The sequence below is a fragment of the Urocitellus parryii genome, chromosome 4 (genome assembly GCF_045843805.1).
Source record: "Urocitellus parryii isolate mUroPar1 chromosome 4, mUroPar1.hap1, whole genome shotgun sequence".
Classification (NCBI taxonomy): domain Eukaryota; kingdom Metazoa; phylum Chordata; class Mammalia; order Rodentia; family Sciuridae; genus Urocitellus; species Urocitellus parryii.
Window position 1 is genome coordinate 18,874,208 of NC_135534.1, and position 14,917 is coordinate 18,889,124.

Consider the following 14,917-nt stretch of genomic DNA (forward strand, 5'->3'; position numbering starts at 1 on the left):
ATTTGGATTTATAGTTTTTCCTTCTAAAAAAATTAAGAATATAAAAAATACTGGTATTGATCATTAATGTCTATAACTCTACATCAGGTAAACACTACCATTACCATATAGTACCTGACAGAAATAGGGAGTTATAAGAAGTGGTGTATTAATGGTCCAGTAACCAGAATATTACCAATTTTCTGGACCATATGCTTAATTGCTATCATACATTTCCAGGAATGATGAGAAAATATTAATATAATTTTATTGGTTAGAATTTTTGAGAAAAGAACTGTACTTAGCCTATTATAATGCTCTTTTACTATCTATAACTAAAAATGAAGACATTTTATTATTATTTATTTTTATTTTATATGTCAAAATGGATGGCCATATATTTCTAATAAGATTGTGGTGTCTAAGTACTTCAGGGCAAAAAACAATGGCCATTCATTTACCCTGCAAGTGGTGAGAAAGATTCAACCATGTTTCTACATTTCCTTTTAGCCTTTGAACTCGGCTATTTGCTCAGGTCACTGCAAGCTGATAACCTATTAGAAAGAGTGATGACTTAAATAAAAGAGTTTTTGAATGTCACTTTAGACTTCCTGTTTACTAAAAGAGCAGTTATAATCCATAAGGTACTTTCCTGCTAGCTATCAATATTTTCCACAAGTAGCACAATGTTTAGTACCTGATTACATATTAAATAAATAAAGTATAAATCACAAAAATGAATTCAATAAAATATACACTAAAATGATTACAAGGGATCATGGGAATTTTTTTCTACCTTTATTTCTTTTGGATGAGAATTCTGTAGAGAATTCTTGATTGCCCTTTAAATAAAACAAAAATTTGTTTACCTCTCACTTTGAGGAATGGGAAAGATTATGGAATTGAATTTCACAATATGTGAGAAAGTGTTTGCCTTGATATTCCCTAAGGAAGACATCATTATTCTACAAATGAGGGTTCTTTATCATTTTCCAGTTACTTTGTGGTTACATTTCATTATGTAATTATGTAATAATTCACTATGTAATAACTTATAATGTAATTATTTCTGTATTACATTTCATTAAAAGTCATTTCTCATAATATGTAGATCTTCCTACACACAGAGCAATTGCAGGATTAAATACTTTTCAGGCAATTCTTCCTTCACTCATTAATAAACAAAATTTTGTGCTCAGGGAATATATTTTGGTGGGTTTCTGATGTGGCATAAGGTACAAATAGCTTCTTTCTTTATACATTTTAAATCTACTGAGAGACTCCCAGAAAGGAGTATAAAACTACTGCAGAGCATTAACAATGGTAAGATAGACAGGGTGCTACGAAACCATACAAGAGGGAAGTGAGGCATGGGTCAAGAAAGATTCCTAAATGGGAAAACATTAAAAATCATAAAGATCATATCCAAGGGAGAGAGTAGGATCGGTAAATAGGCAAGATACAAGACTAAATCATTCCTAGGACAGGTACTAGATACAGAGATTATAAAAAAAAAAAAAAACCTATGCAGAAAAACTGCATACTAACCTAGAATAAAGGTAAATTTTAACTTCCAAGACTCAAAAGACAGAAAAAGGCAAGATCAAGAAAGGTTTCATAATACTGTTAAACCTTAAAGGTAAGGTCCGTGGATCAAATTTTGATAGCATTTTTAATCTAGCAAGTAATGTAGTTAGATTCTTGTTTTGTGAATAGAGGGGAAAGCAAAAGACTATTATAAGAGTACAAAAAGTTTGTGTCTCCTGGTCTCCATGCAGACCATGTTGTGCAGTTAACAGTGAGTACTCTAGAGCTGCTGAGGCCAAAGTTAAAACCAGACTTCACTTGAGACCACATGCTTTCTTTCCCCTATCATATTGGCTTTCTTGACTTACATTTGTCATTTGTTAAAACATCTTCAGTTCAAGTTCTGTATCTATAGAACACAAACTGACATGGAGAGAGAGGAATTGTTCCCCAATTTTTTTAAAAGTTTTAGACAACAGAACTGATTATGAGGAAGATTAGAAAGAGAAGAATTATAGGTAAGATTCAGGTTCTGACTTCCACCACCAAATGTTTGAGGAAATTCAGAAGATGGAGGAGAGAGAAACATAAGTTTTGCAAGTGAAAAATGCCTCTGTTTCCTATAAAAATGTTTTCCCTCCCACTACCAGTGGACTTCAAAAGGTTAATTTTGAGGTTATTTGAGACAATAAGTTATAATGTAAAGGGAAGATATAACACTGACTCCCAATACGAATATTGACCCCAAACAAATGGAAAGGGGAACTGTAATATTATAAAAGTTAAAATGCACCACACCTGTTTCAAAACTGGTGAAACTGGTTTTCTGAGTGTTCAACAACTAAGACTTGGAGGACGAAAACAAGAAAAATGAAAGTATAAGAAGCCATCCGTGAAATACAGGAGGATCTTCTCTTGGCCTGGAAGCCAGGGAGAGAGAGGCCTGGCATTGGGAACTTTCTGTAGCTCTCCCATAGAAATAGATTCCCAAAGCACATGGCCCTTCCCTCTGCTCTCCTAGGAAGGTCCTCATAGTAGGTCCAGAGATGGGTGTAGCCCATTAGGAACGGAACAGCCCAACTTTAACCTTTTTTGGAGAAGAACATTCTATGGAAGGCCCTTGATGTCTCCCAATATAAATAAAGCAGATGTGGGCACCATTTTGCCAGAAGCTCCGTCCATCTGTTCAGCTTGCCCATCATGCTCCCACTTTTGAAACTACTTTCTCTGTTCTGTGATTTTTTTGCTACTGTATTTCTCTTAGCTTTCATTTCTCAGCCAGCCCATTCCACCAAGGGGAATCCCATTCCCACTGCCCCCATGAGATGTGGGTTGGATTAAAGATCTTAATAAAACTGTCAATATTTTGGCCATTTCCCTCCAGGATCATCTAAGACCAAAAGAACAATGGGGCCCCTCTATGTTGATCATATCCAGGAGGCAAGAATACAAGAAAGAGCATGAGGTCCCACAGTTCTCTTCAGAGGCACATCACCAATGAAAGAGAAACCCCTAAAGGACTGGCTTCTCAAGGCTCCCAGCACCACCCTGAGGACCAAGCCCCTAACACATAGGTTTCTGAGGGACATTAAAAATCCCAAACACATTAGCGACCAAATGACCATGCACACTGACCTGTCCAACATGATATTATCTTGCTCACAAAAACAAAGTTGAGCCTGCATGGCACTCACTACTCCATCATCAAATGTAGTTGTATACATTTCTTCAATTTTTAAAAATAACCCATGTACTAAATGAGCATTTCTCCAAAGAAGATAAATAAATGGCTAATAAGCACAAGAAATGGCTGTCAACATTAGTACTCATGGGGAAACGTAAATTGAAAGCACAGAGAAAAAGAACCTTGAACCTTTCAGATGGCTATTATTAACAAAAAGAAAAGAAAGAGAAAGAAAAAATTGGAAAAGATATAAAAATAAGAACACTTGTGTCCTATTTATGGGACTATACAATGTTTGACTTCTATGAGATTTGCTCCTTAAAAATTAACTACTAAATGATCCAATTCTATTTTTGTGCACAAACACAAATCAATTGAACTCATGGACTTTAATAGATGTGCACTCATGTATATGGCAACCTTATGTGTAATATCCAAACCACATAAGCGATTCAAGTGATCTACAACTAAAGAACAGATTTTAAAAATGTGATACATACATACCTAGGAATATTATCCAGTATTAAAAGAATGTTCCAATACTTGTGATGGATGAAGCTTGAGGACACTGTGTTAAGAAATATTAGCCATGCACAAAAAGTTTAATACTGAATTATTCCATTTATATGAAGTACCTTAAAGTAGTCAAATTTGAAAAATCATTTGGAATTTTTTTCATGTGAGATATTTTATGCTTCTTTATTTAGTTACTCATTATATTACATATTTAGGAACTCATTGGTATTCATTTTATACTTTAAGATATATTTCAATATTTTATTATTTATTTTGATGTCCAAATTATTTATAGCTTTGATGGGTTCTATGGGTCGACTCCAATTTCTCTGTCACATATGCTTATTAACGTATGTGCATTTTAGAATTCCCTACTTTCTGCCATTACATGATGCTCAATTGATCATATAATTTGTGCTCCAGACCAAAAATCAGCCATTACCTCAAGAACTCCTAATATTTCTGTTGGAGAATGTTACTAAAAATAATACCAATACTCTAGACAATTATTGTTTCTTATTATTTTAGACAATGGCACTTATAGATCATTTTAGCACACTTAAATACAATAGGCCACCTGTTTTTCCCACAATAAGACAAATGGATGGTTAATTCATTATCACAACTTATTTGTGTTTCTTAATTGGGAGAGGAGGAACCCTTTAGAGAACAACTCTTCCCCAGATTCCTGTGTTTAGCATCATTTGTGTATAAATACTCCCCCCAGGATGGCAAAAGAGAAGCCTTCACAGCCAGAATTCTGTGTGATCATGGATTTAAGGAAATGGGTGAATCTGGGAATAATTTAGCTTGTCTTCTAAAATGTAGATAAGAATAAAAGCTTCAACTTGCAAATTTAAAGTGAATCTGCTTCAGACAGAATTAGAGAATCATTTTTTATGCTCATTTAAATACATGACTCCCAAATTGCCTTGGGAAGGAAAAAAAAAAAGAAACTGAACATACTTAACTTATAAAAGAGTTAGCAAAGCAAGGAAGAATTGCACTTGGAAGTAATTTAGTCATATTTAATAGTTGCAGAAAATTAGTAAAATCAATGCCACAGCCAGTATCTAAGGCACGGTAGGCATTTGTGGAAGATAGAAATTCTCGAGACTTCTCTGAGAGCACTACAATCCAAGGAAAGAAAATGGAAATAGAAAGCATGCACAGCAGTTTCTGATGGACATGGGCACTACTCTGTGGGTAAGGAATATTGGTAGACAGGGAGATGAGAAGCAAATGAAAACAGTAACTATTGCTGTGTTCCAGGAAAATATTTCAGGGTTCCCAGTGGTGATGATGTTGCAATGGATACAGTAGAAGGCAAGCATCCCTTCTCCTCTTGGCCATTGAGCATAGAAGAGTATGGAATGCCACTGCATTATATCTATAAGAAATATAGATATGAGGAACAGATGTAGCCCTCTTCCTTATGTTGCTCATTCTAATTTACATCTTTCTTATCTATCTATGAAATTTACAAGTGTTAGTTTTTTTTTATTTGATATTCACTTCTGTTTGAGTGCATGTGGAAAATCTCATGAAGGCAAGCAAACCTGTAGGTAATAGCAATTTTGTGGTGTTTAGTGTGATCAAAGAGCACTGGATTTCTAAGATACCCATGCAATTGACTCACCATCTCAATCAAGACTCTGGATCACAGTCCTACCTTGGGAATATCACAATACTTCCTGCCTACACCAGAACATAATTGTTAAGAAAAAATTATATGACAGTGTGAATAGAACTTCTACTAAGGTAAGGGGTTTCAGAGCTTTATTTTTAATGCATCAAGAATATAACACATTTTCAGATGAATGTGGAGACTCTCATGCTGAGTGAAATTAGCCAAATTCAGAAACTCAAAGGTCAAATGTCTTCTCTCATATGCAGAAACCAGAATAAAATAAAGGAAAGAGGGAGGGAAGAATAGGATAACACAAAGAACCAATCAAGTGTAAATTAATAGATGAGCAAAAAGAAATCAGAATAGAGAAAAGAGAATGCAGGGAACAGAATTCTTGAAGGAAAAGAGGGAAAAGGGGGATCGTGAAGTGAAATTGATTTTCATGTATGTATGAATATGTTGTGATGAACTCAACTACTATGTATAACTATTAAGGCTTAATTTAAAAAAAGAATATGACACATTTTCAAATTTTACCACAGTGAATACTTTTTAAAACTAGGTCTTCCTCCAATCTCTGATGCCAAAAATACAATCTCCTATGAACACTTTGTAATCGCCTGATGTGAACAAAAATGTCACCATCTAAAGCATACATATCTATTTCTTTTCTTTTTATTTTTAATGATAATATCAAAATTTATTTAATGATTGTATTACAATATATCATTGGTAATGCATATTTGAAACACAGTATATGGGTTTTAATATTTTAAAAAACTTGGAGTCTTATCATATGCTGCCTTTGCCTGTGGTACAACTATAGAAATTACATTTTAGTGAATGTGCCTTATAAGAAAATCCTTCTGATGTTGAAAAAGTCAACCTCCTTCCCCAGAACTGCTCTATATTTTGTAAATTTTAATTTAGAATATATTTTAAAGGCCCATGTGTGTATGTGTGTACATGTGTGTATAATTTTTTAATGTTTGCATAAAAATACCATTCCTGGTTCATTCAATCTCAAAGAGGCTGATATGGGCACTAAATTGTTATGTATCTTTCACCTCCAGGGAAAGGGCTGTTAGGAAGTTCTTTGTGACCATTAGTGGCTATAAAGTTCTATAAGAAATATATTTTAGTATTTATTATAAATACTATTATTTATGAATGTAGAAAATTACCCCTTAAGAGATTGTGCCCATTTAAATCCCTACCAAGAATATTTGGAGATAACTGTTTTCCACATCTTTCTTATTAACTATTTATTAAAAGATATTTACTTAAAAAATCACAGTTTTAGTTAGAGAACTGAAAAGATATTTCTTTGGAATTTTAATTTGAATATACTTTTCAATAAAAATTAAGCTTCCTTATGATTCTTTCTAATAAGAAAAAGGGTGTCTTTTAAAATTGACACTTTGTCAATTCTGTATGTGTTCTTTTTTTTTTAAGTTTACCTGTGAAATCCATTTAATTTGAAGCAAATATGCTTTCTTAAGTCAAGAGATTTTTACACATATTTTATTCATTTCATAATTAACTTTTGCTGTTGACTATGCCATTATTTAGAGAACATATGTGACAAGGTTCATAGAAAAATTTGTCCTATATTTGGCATAGTCAAAACAAATGAATGACCATTTTATTTCTATCTTTTCTCCCTTGAAGTCAGGAAATGGAATACCTAATAATATCAGTTGTAATTCTATTGAAAGTTTCAGCTATAACTTTGAGAATTTACTGCTAACATTTCTAAAAATCCTTAGTCATGAACCTGAAATTTGGAAAAATACTCTTATTGATGTATGTTTTCCTCTTTTCCTTTACTTTAATGTGTCTCCTAGGGTCAAAAAAACCATATTTAAATATTCAGAAACATAAAGAATTAAAAAAAAGAATTTAACTATATGTAACACAATGTTATAAAAAAATGTAGATGCTGAATTTGGACATAAGATGTTTCAAGAGGTAAAGTAAATAGAGATTGACTTAGTTAAACAACAGATTAAACTAACTCTTGTTGGAATGGATCCACTGTCTTGTTCATTCACAAAATTTTGCTTAATGTTTCTATTATTTTCTCTTCTCTTTTCTCCTATTCTCTCCTCTTCTCTTCATGAAGACAATCTCAATGTTTAGAAAGTTATTTATTAATGTTCAGAATATTTTAAAAATAAATATACTAAACTGCATTAGCAGGTTCAAGAAGGATAAAAAGTATACTGAGGTAAATTCATTATCTCCGTTTCTCTCTCTTTCCCTCTCTGTCACTCATTGAATGTGTGTGTTTGTGTGAAAAAGATTATCTCAAATGTTTAAACAGTCATTACTGAAATGTTCAACATGCTTATTCTATAACTACATTTTAATAGAAGCACCAGCTTCAAATTATGTGAATGTCTATTGAAATAAATCAAGCTTAAGCATTCTTTAGATTTTCAGTGCATCAACCTACTGTTGATAGCTCCTTCCTGAGGACTGATGGAACACATTCATCAGTTTGGAAAGCTATCTACTCACACCAAGTACCCTAAAGTAATGTGTAATTTGCTTGATGAAGCATTTGCATTTTTATTATATTTTCTATGTCTTATTTAATAATTGTCATATCCAATCTGGTAAATGCAGTAAAATAATTTCTAGAAAATTCATGTTATCCAGAAAAAAAATACCCATAATGAAAAGTGATTGGAATCTATTGGGGGTTCTCACTGAAAGCACCTCTTGTAAAGTTGTAGTTTAGTGACAAAGAATATGTATTCTACTTCAAATTTAGTATTTATTTTATATTTTTTCTTTTCTTCTTTGCAGATTGTTTCAAACCTGAGATATCCCCACACCAAATGAAACCATGTGGCAAAATAGTAATGTAACTGAGTTCATATTGCTAGGATTGACCCAGGATCCTTTGAGGCAGAAAATGGTGTTTTTAATATTCTTAATTTTCTATGTGGGAACTGTAGTGGGGAATACACTTGTTATTGTGACCATCAAATCCAGCAGGACACTTGAAAGCCCCATGTATTATTTCTTATTTTATCTGTCCTTTGCTGATTCCTGCTATTCAACATGCACAGCCCCTAAACTCATTGAGGATGCTCTCTCTGCAAAGAAAGTCATATCCTACAATGAGTGCATGACACAAATCTTTGCACTACACTTATTTGGCTGCATGGAGATCTTTGTCCTCATTCTCATGGCTGCTGATCGCTATGTGGCCATCTGTAAGCCTTTGCATTACCCAAGGATCATGAGGAGTCAGGTCTGTCTCATCTTGATTGTCCTTGCCTGGATAGGGTCCTTTATGCATTCCATTGCTCAGATTATCCTGGCCTTGAGATTGCCCTTCTGTGGACCCAACTTGATTGACCATTATTGCTGTGATCTGCAGCCCTTGTTTAAAATTGCCTGCACGGACACTTACTTGCTGAATCTGCTGTTGGTTACTAACAGTGGGGCAATTTGCTTAGTCAGTTTAACAATTTTAACCATTTCATACATTGTCATCCTGCATTCTCTGAGAAATCACAGTGCAGAAGGGAGGAAAAAGGCTCTGTCCACTTGCACGTCTCACATCATTGTTGTTGTCTTGTTCTTTGGTCCCTGTATATTCATATATACACGCCCCCCAACCACGTTCCCCATGGACAAGATGGTGACAGTATTTTATACCATTGGCACACCCTTCCTCAACCCACTCATCTACACACTGAGGAATGCAGAGGTGAAAAATGCCATGAGAAATCTGTGGCAGGTTAAAACTACATCAGAAAACAGGAGACGAGTTGAGAGTCCAATCTCATGTTTATACACTTATGATATGACTACATCTCTATAAATATTAAATGTGATAATTTGTGATAATTGTGAGAGTAATATGTACTTACATATAAGTTTGTGGGTTCTGAATATTGTTTAGATGATAAGCAGTATGAATTCCATAGTATCTTTTTTACAGAGCTGTTGTGAAATTTAAGTCAGGTAGTTATAGAAAATATTCTGTCTCAACAGGTTATCATCCTTTCCAGCCACTATGGTTCTAGGGCCTGGCCACTTCTATACATTCTAAACTCATGTGCTGGCTTTCTTAGAGTTTTCTATGTTTTGACCTCTGACTGTTAATGTCCCTGACATCTTTAGTCTGACTCTTTCTTTCCCTGAGATTCCATTCTGGTACTTGTGAACATGACCTACAAGTCCGTCAATCTTCACTCTGATCTGATCAGAAAACATTTATACCATCAGAGCAGCTGAAATTTATAAGTAGATATAAATAGAGTGCAGCCATTTTATTGTGATTATCTCCTCCCTCTGTAAGGGGTTTGCAATAAGTAGCAAGTGTCTTCTTGAACATTCACAGACAAAGGAATCTTTTTCTGGTATCTAAAGTGCCCTTGTCATTTATGACTGGATTGTCTTTGGAAAGTTCCATAGTTTCAAATAAGAGGCTCTTTTCATATAAAGTTATTCTAACCTATATATTTCTAACCAAAACATTGAGTTTTTTTAAAGCTAATGCTGAAAAGCCTTGAGATATTCAGGTTTTCTTACAAAATTAATGTTTAAGATTTGTAGCAAAAGACCCTCTAAATGTAAGTTAAATAAAAGTACAATAGTGGGCATTGTGAAAGCTAAATAAAACTAGAGATAGAGAGATACAACATGTTTTCTCAGACTGAAGAGCAGAAAGGTAGAAACTGACATGAACCCCAAAGTGATAGGATCTATTTTCTTTGAAGTGAATGATGTTGATGAAATTACCATGAACATTCAGAAATACAGCACTTGTGTCTAGAGAGTAGGCTCAGGGAGAACTCACTACTATTGTGCAAAGCCCCTTTCTCTCTCCATTTATACTGCTATGTCCCCTTTCTTTATTTGTTATTTTTCTATGCCTTTGTGTTGTGTGTATAGCTTCACAAATTAAAATTTCCATTGTTTTTCATGCCAAGAATGGGGAAAAGGACAGGTGAATAGTTGTATCTTAGAGGCCTAGGCTTCAGATTATATCCTGAAATTTAAAAATTCTTTGACTTCAGTGTAGAGAATTTTACCACATTTTTAGTAATGTTTACCAAATTCCATATTATTTTTTAATACTGTGCCTTATAATTTATTTATTTATTAAACATTAATCATTTAATATTTGTAGTCTTTCAATAATTCTTGTTACAGAATCTTCAATTACAGATTTTTCATGCTCTGACCTTAACATACTTTTTGACTTACCCTGAACTTTATTTGCTTTGCTGCTCCTACAGCTAAAATGAATTCCTTATTATTCTTTGAATGTTCTTTTCTTATTTGAATTTGACACAGTTATTCTCCTCCTTAGTTTATACCTAAAGGATTTAAATTCACATACTACAGTGACAAAGCCACATAAGTGTTTATAGCAGCACAATTCACAAAAGCCAAGTTATGAAAGCAACCTAAGTACCCTACAACAGATGAACAGAAAAATAAAAATGTGCTATATATACACAGTGGGATATTACTCAGCCATAAAGAAGAATGAAATTATGGCATTTGCTGGTAAATGGATGGATCTGGAGACTATCATGCTAAATGTATAAACCAGTTCCAAAACATCAAAGGCAGAATGTTCTCTCTGATATTTGGATGCTAACCCATAACAAAGGTGGGGAAGAACAGAAGTTCATTGGACTAGAAAAAGAGGAACAAGGAGAAGAGTGGGGAGATGGGATTAGGAAAGACAGAAGAATGAATCAAACAACTTTCTTATCCTTATATGTGAATACACCACCAGTGTGACTCCACATTATATTCAACGACAATAGTGGGACCCTATTTGGAACAAGTTATTCTATGTGTGTATAATATATAAAAATGTGCTCTACTGTCACGTGTGTCTAGCAAGAACAAAAACTAAAAATAGTACTCTGCCTTATAATTCAATTAAAAATTCTTACCACTATTCACCATATCTTACTGCCACGACTGGTTGTTTTAAAGTTAATTCATGCATAAAGGGAGTAATACACTTTATACTTTATAGACCCTGAAATGAATTGATTCTGTGATAGACTTATCTAATTTACTCATATATAACACAAGCCACACACACACACACACACACACACACCAGAGGATTCATAGAGCTTTGCATTTTAGAAAAATAAATCAAGATCAGAGGTAGATAAAAAAATGAAATATTCTTAAAACGTAGAGGAAAATGAATAGATTATACAACAAGAAATACCTCTATAAGGAAAGAAAATTTAAATAGTTCTATGTGATTAAAAGCACCATAAATATGTATCATTATTATTTGTCATTTAAAAAAATCTTCTGATAAAATGAAGGAAAATTAACATAATAAATCTAGGATACCATAAACATCCAATGAATAAGTTCACAGTTACCAGTTCACTAATACTAATACACCTAAAACTACGATTTCAAACTATCCTTTCACTTGAAGAATAAGGAGAGGGTCTAATATGTATCAGATGTTTTTTTTGTTGTTGTTACCACATAATTATGTCACACAAAAATATACAAAGTTATCTATATCTATTAAGGAATTAAAAATGAAAATATATAGTTTAGAGAAATGAATAAATTTCCTGAGAATTGTCAGAATAATGTTTTATTTTATTAATTTCTCAATTATATTTATGATTGGTTGTTATAATTATGTTTATTATATTTATATTTTTTTGGACTGAACACAGGGGCACTTACCAGTGAGCTACATCCCTACTACTTTTCCTTTTTAATTTTGAGACAAGGTTTCATCAAGTTGCTGAGCATCTTGCTAAGTTGCTGAGACTGACCTCAAACTTGCTGACCTCTGGCCTCAGCCTCACAAGTTGCTGGAATTAAAGTATGCACCACAGTGCCTAGCAGAAATAGTTTTGAACCTGTTCTTTTAATCTCGCATGTCAGGAATAACTTCCTCTCCCTACTTTATCCCAAAATTGAAACATTGCTGCAAAAGTCCTAAAAAATCTAAAAACTTTATATGAGCTGTGCAATGGTCATAATTTGCATATTTTAACTTCAAGAAGGGAGGGAGAATTCAATGTAAGACTACAAGTTTTGAAGTTAGACTGCATGAACCCAAATTCTATGCTTTTGTATCTGTGGTGAGAAACTTAATATCGATGTTCTTTTTTTTAATTTTTTTTAGGATTTTTATAGGTTTTTGTTGATTGTTTAATGAGTGCATTATAGTTTTACACATTAGTGGGGACCATTATAACCTTATCATATATACAATGCTCCCCCACTTCCCTCCTCTCTTCCATCTCCCCCATTCCTCTACCTCTATACTAACTGTTATTCCTTCTATTCACTTAGTATTTTTTAATTTTTTGTTTTATAGGTATACATAAGGGTGGAATTCACTGGTGCATTCGTATATGCTCATAGCATCATTTAGTCAATTTCATTCTACAGTTGCTTTTTTTTTTTCAATCCTTCCTCCTAACTCCTCAATCCATTGATTACATAACTCTTTGATCTTTTTCCTTTTCAATGGGGTTTTGTCTTTATTCATCTTATTTTGCTTATATGAGGGAAATATTGGATCCTTGACTTTTTCAGTCTAGCTTATTTCACTTAGCATAATGTTCTCTACCCATTTACCTGCAAAAGCCATAATTATAATTCCACACTTCTTTATGACTGAGTAAAACTCCATTATATAGATCTACTTATTTACTTTATCTTTAAACATCTGGAAGTAAACAGATTCCTAAATAAATAATCCTTTAACAAAAAAGAAAATCTCAAGAAAAAATATTTTAATAAACTTAATAAAAATAATAATATAAGAAATCAATATTTGCAGAGCATTGCTAAAACACTGCTGACTAGGAAATTAATGGCAATAAACACGTGTATGAGAAAAGATAAAGTCTGAAATGTATGATTTTTGAATGTTATTGAGAAGAATTAGAAAATGAAGAAGAAAGGATCTGTACATTTGAAGAAAAGTCAGTAGAAAATATACAAACTAAATACCAAAGACAAAACGTTTTTAAAACTGACCCAAGATCCAAAGTAGTAAATGTAAGAATCAAATATCTAACCTCTATAAAAATGGAGTGTCAGAAAAAATGGAGAGAGAGAGAGAGAGAGAATATGAGGCAAAATTTTTGAGGAGATATATGTAAAATTTCATATTGAATAAAAAACATATAGACACAGAGAGAGAAATATATATGGAAATATGTGTATATACTTCATAAATCCATTAATATATATGGAAATATATAGAAAGAGAAAGATACAGTCAGCCAGATATTAAAAGTCATTCTACATTATATAAAAATGAAAAATATGAGCAATAATGGCGGACACCTATTAGAAACTGGGGAGGCTATGATGTAAAAAGAAAGCACCTAAAAGACAAGAGAAAAAAGAACAACAAAAAAATCAATGCAAGTGTACTTTTTCCCCCACATCCTTGCGAATGTGTATTGTTGCCTGTATTCTCGATAATTGCCATTCTGACAGGAGTGAGATGAAATCTTAGAGAAGTTTTGATTTGCAAAAGAGTAAAATTATGATATTTGCCTTAAATGATAAGAGTTGGAAAATATCATGCTAAGCAAAATAAGCCAATCCCACAAAACCAAAGGCCAAATGTTTTCTCTAATATGTGGATACTAATTCACAATAAGGTGGGGGGCACTACGGAAGACTAGCATTACCTTGGATTAGGTGGAGGGAAGTGATGGGTGGGAAGGAGAGGGAATGTGGGGATAGAAAAGACAGTAGAATGAAACAGACATTATTGCTGTATGTATATGTGTGACTATATGACCACTATGATTCTGCAATGTGTACACTCAGAAAAATGAGAAATTATATCCCATCTATGTATGATATATCAAAGTGCATAAATGCATCCTACTGTCATGTATAACTAATTAAAACAAATTAAAAAATTATAAAAAAAGAGATCCACAAAAATATATATATATTAAGAGAATATAGTCTTTTAAAATGTAAGCAACATTATAATATTTTCAGATAATCAGAACTCAAAATACAAGGCTAAGGTATCGTGTTAAAAGAAATATATACCTTGTGGAAATCCAATATCCCAGGAAGAAACATGACATATGTCACTAAATAAACAATTATGTATAAAGAATAGTTTTTTGTATTTTTTAAAAATTGAGTATAGTCAACATAATAATTATTGAATTATTACTTCTAAAAGACATGTTGCCAAAAAAATGTATGACAGTAGCACATAGCACAAGAAAAGGGTAACTGGAATCCCACTATCATGAGTCTTACATCACACATAAAGTAGTTTATTCACTTTAAGGTAAAATGTGGTGACTTTATGTAACTACTACATTTAATTATATGATGTTTATTCATTACAATATCTTATTGTAATCTCTATCCAAAGAACAATAAGAACAGGTAAAGCTTTCAAGCCAGTAGGAAAGGTAGAATTAAACTTGAAACAAAAACAATCACTCAATTGTTCAAAAGAAAGAAAAGTACAGATGGGAAATAAAGAAAGAAAGGAAGGGAGGGAGGGAGGAAGAAAATTACAATAATGGTAAACTTAGATTAAAATACCTAAA

General features: G+C 32.8%; 1 protein-coding gene across 1 annotated transcript; it reads left to right on the plus strand.

The window, feature by feature from the left end:
- The first annotated feature begins 8,190 nt into the window (after nt 1-8,190).
- Nucleotides 8,191-9,177, plus strand: LOC113175086 (olfactory receptor 4C11-like). The gene has a single exon (XM_026379250.2). It carries the CDS (start codon nt 8,191-8,193, stop codon nt 9,175-9,177), a length of 987 nt encoding a protein of 328 aa, XP_026235035.1.
- The last annotated feature ends 5,740 nt before the right edge of the window (nt 9,178-14,917 follow it).

Coding starts and splice junctions, on each gene's coding strand:
- LOC113175086 (XM_026379250.2), top strand. CDS start 8,191: ATGTGGCAAAATAGTAATGTAACTGAGTTCATATTGCTAGGATTGACC.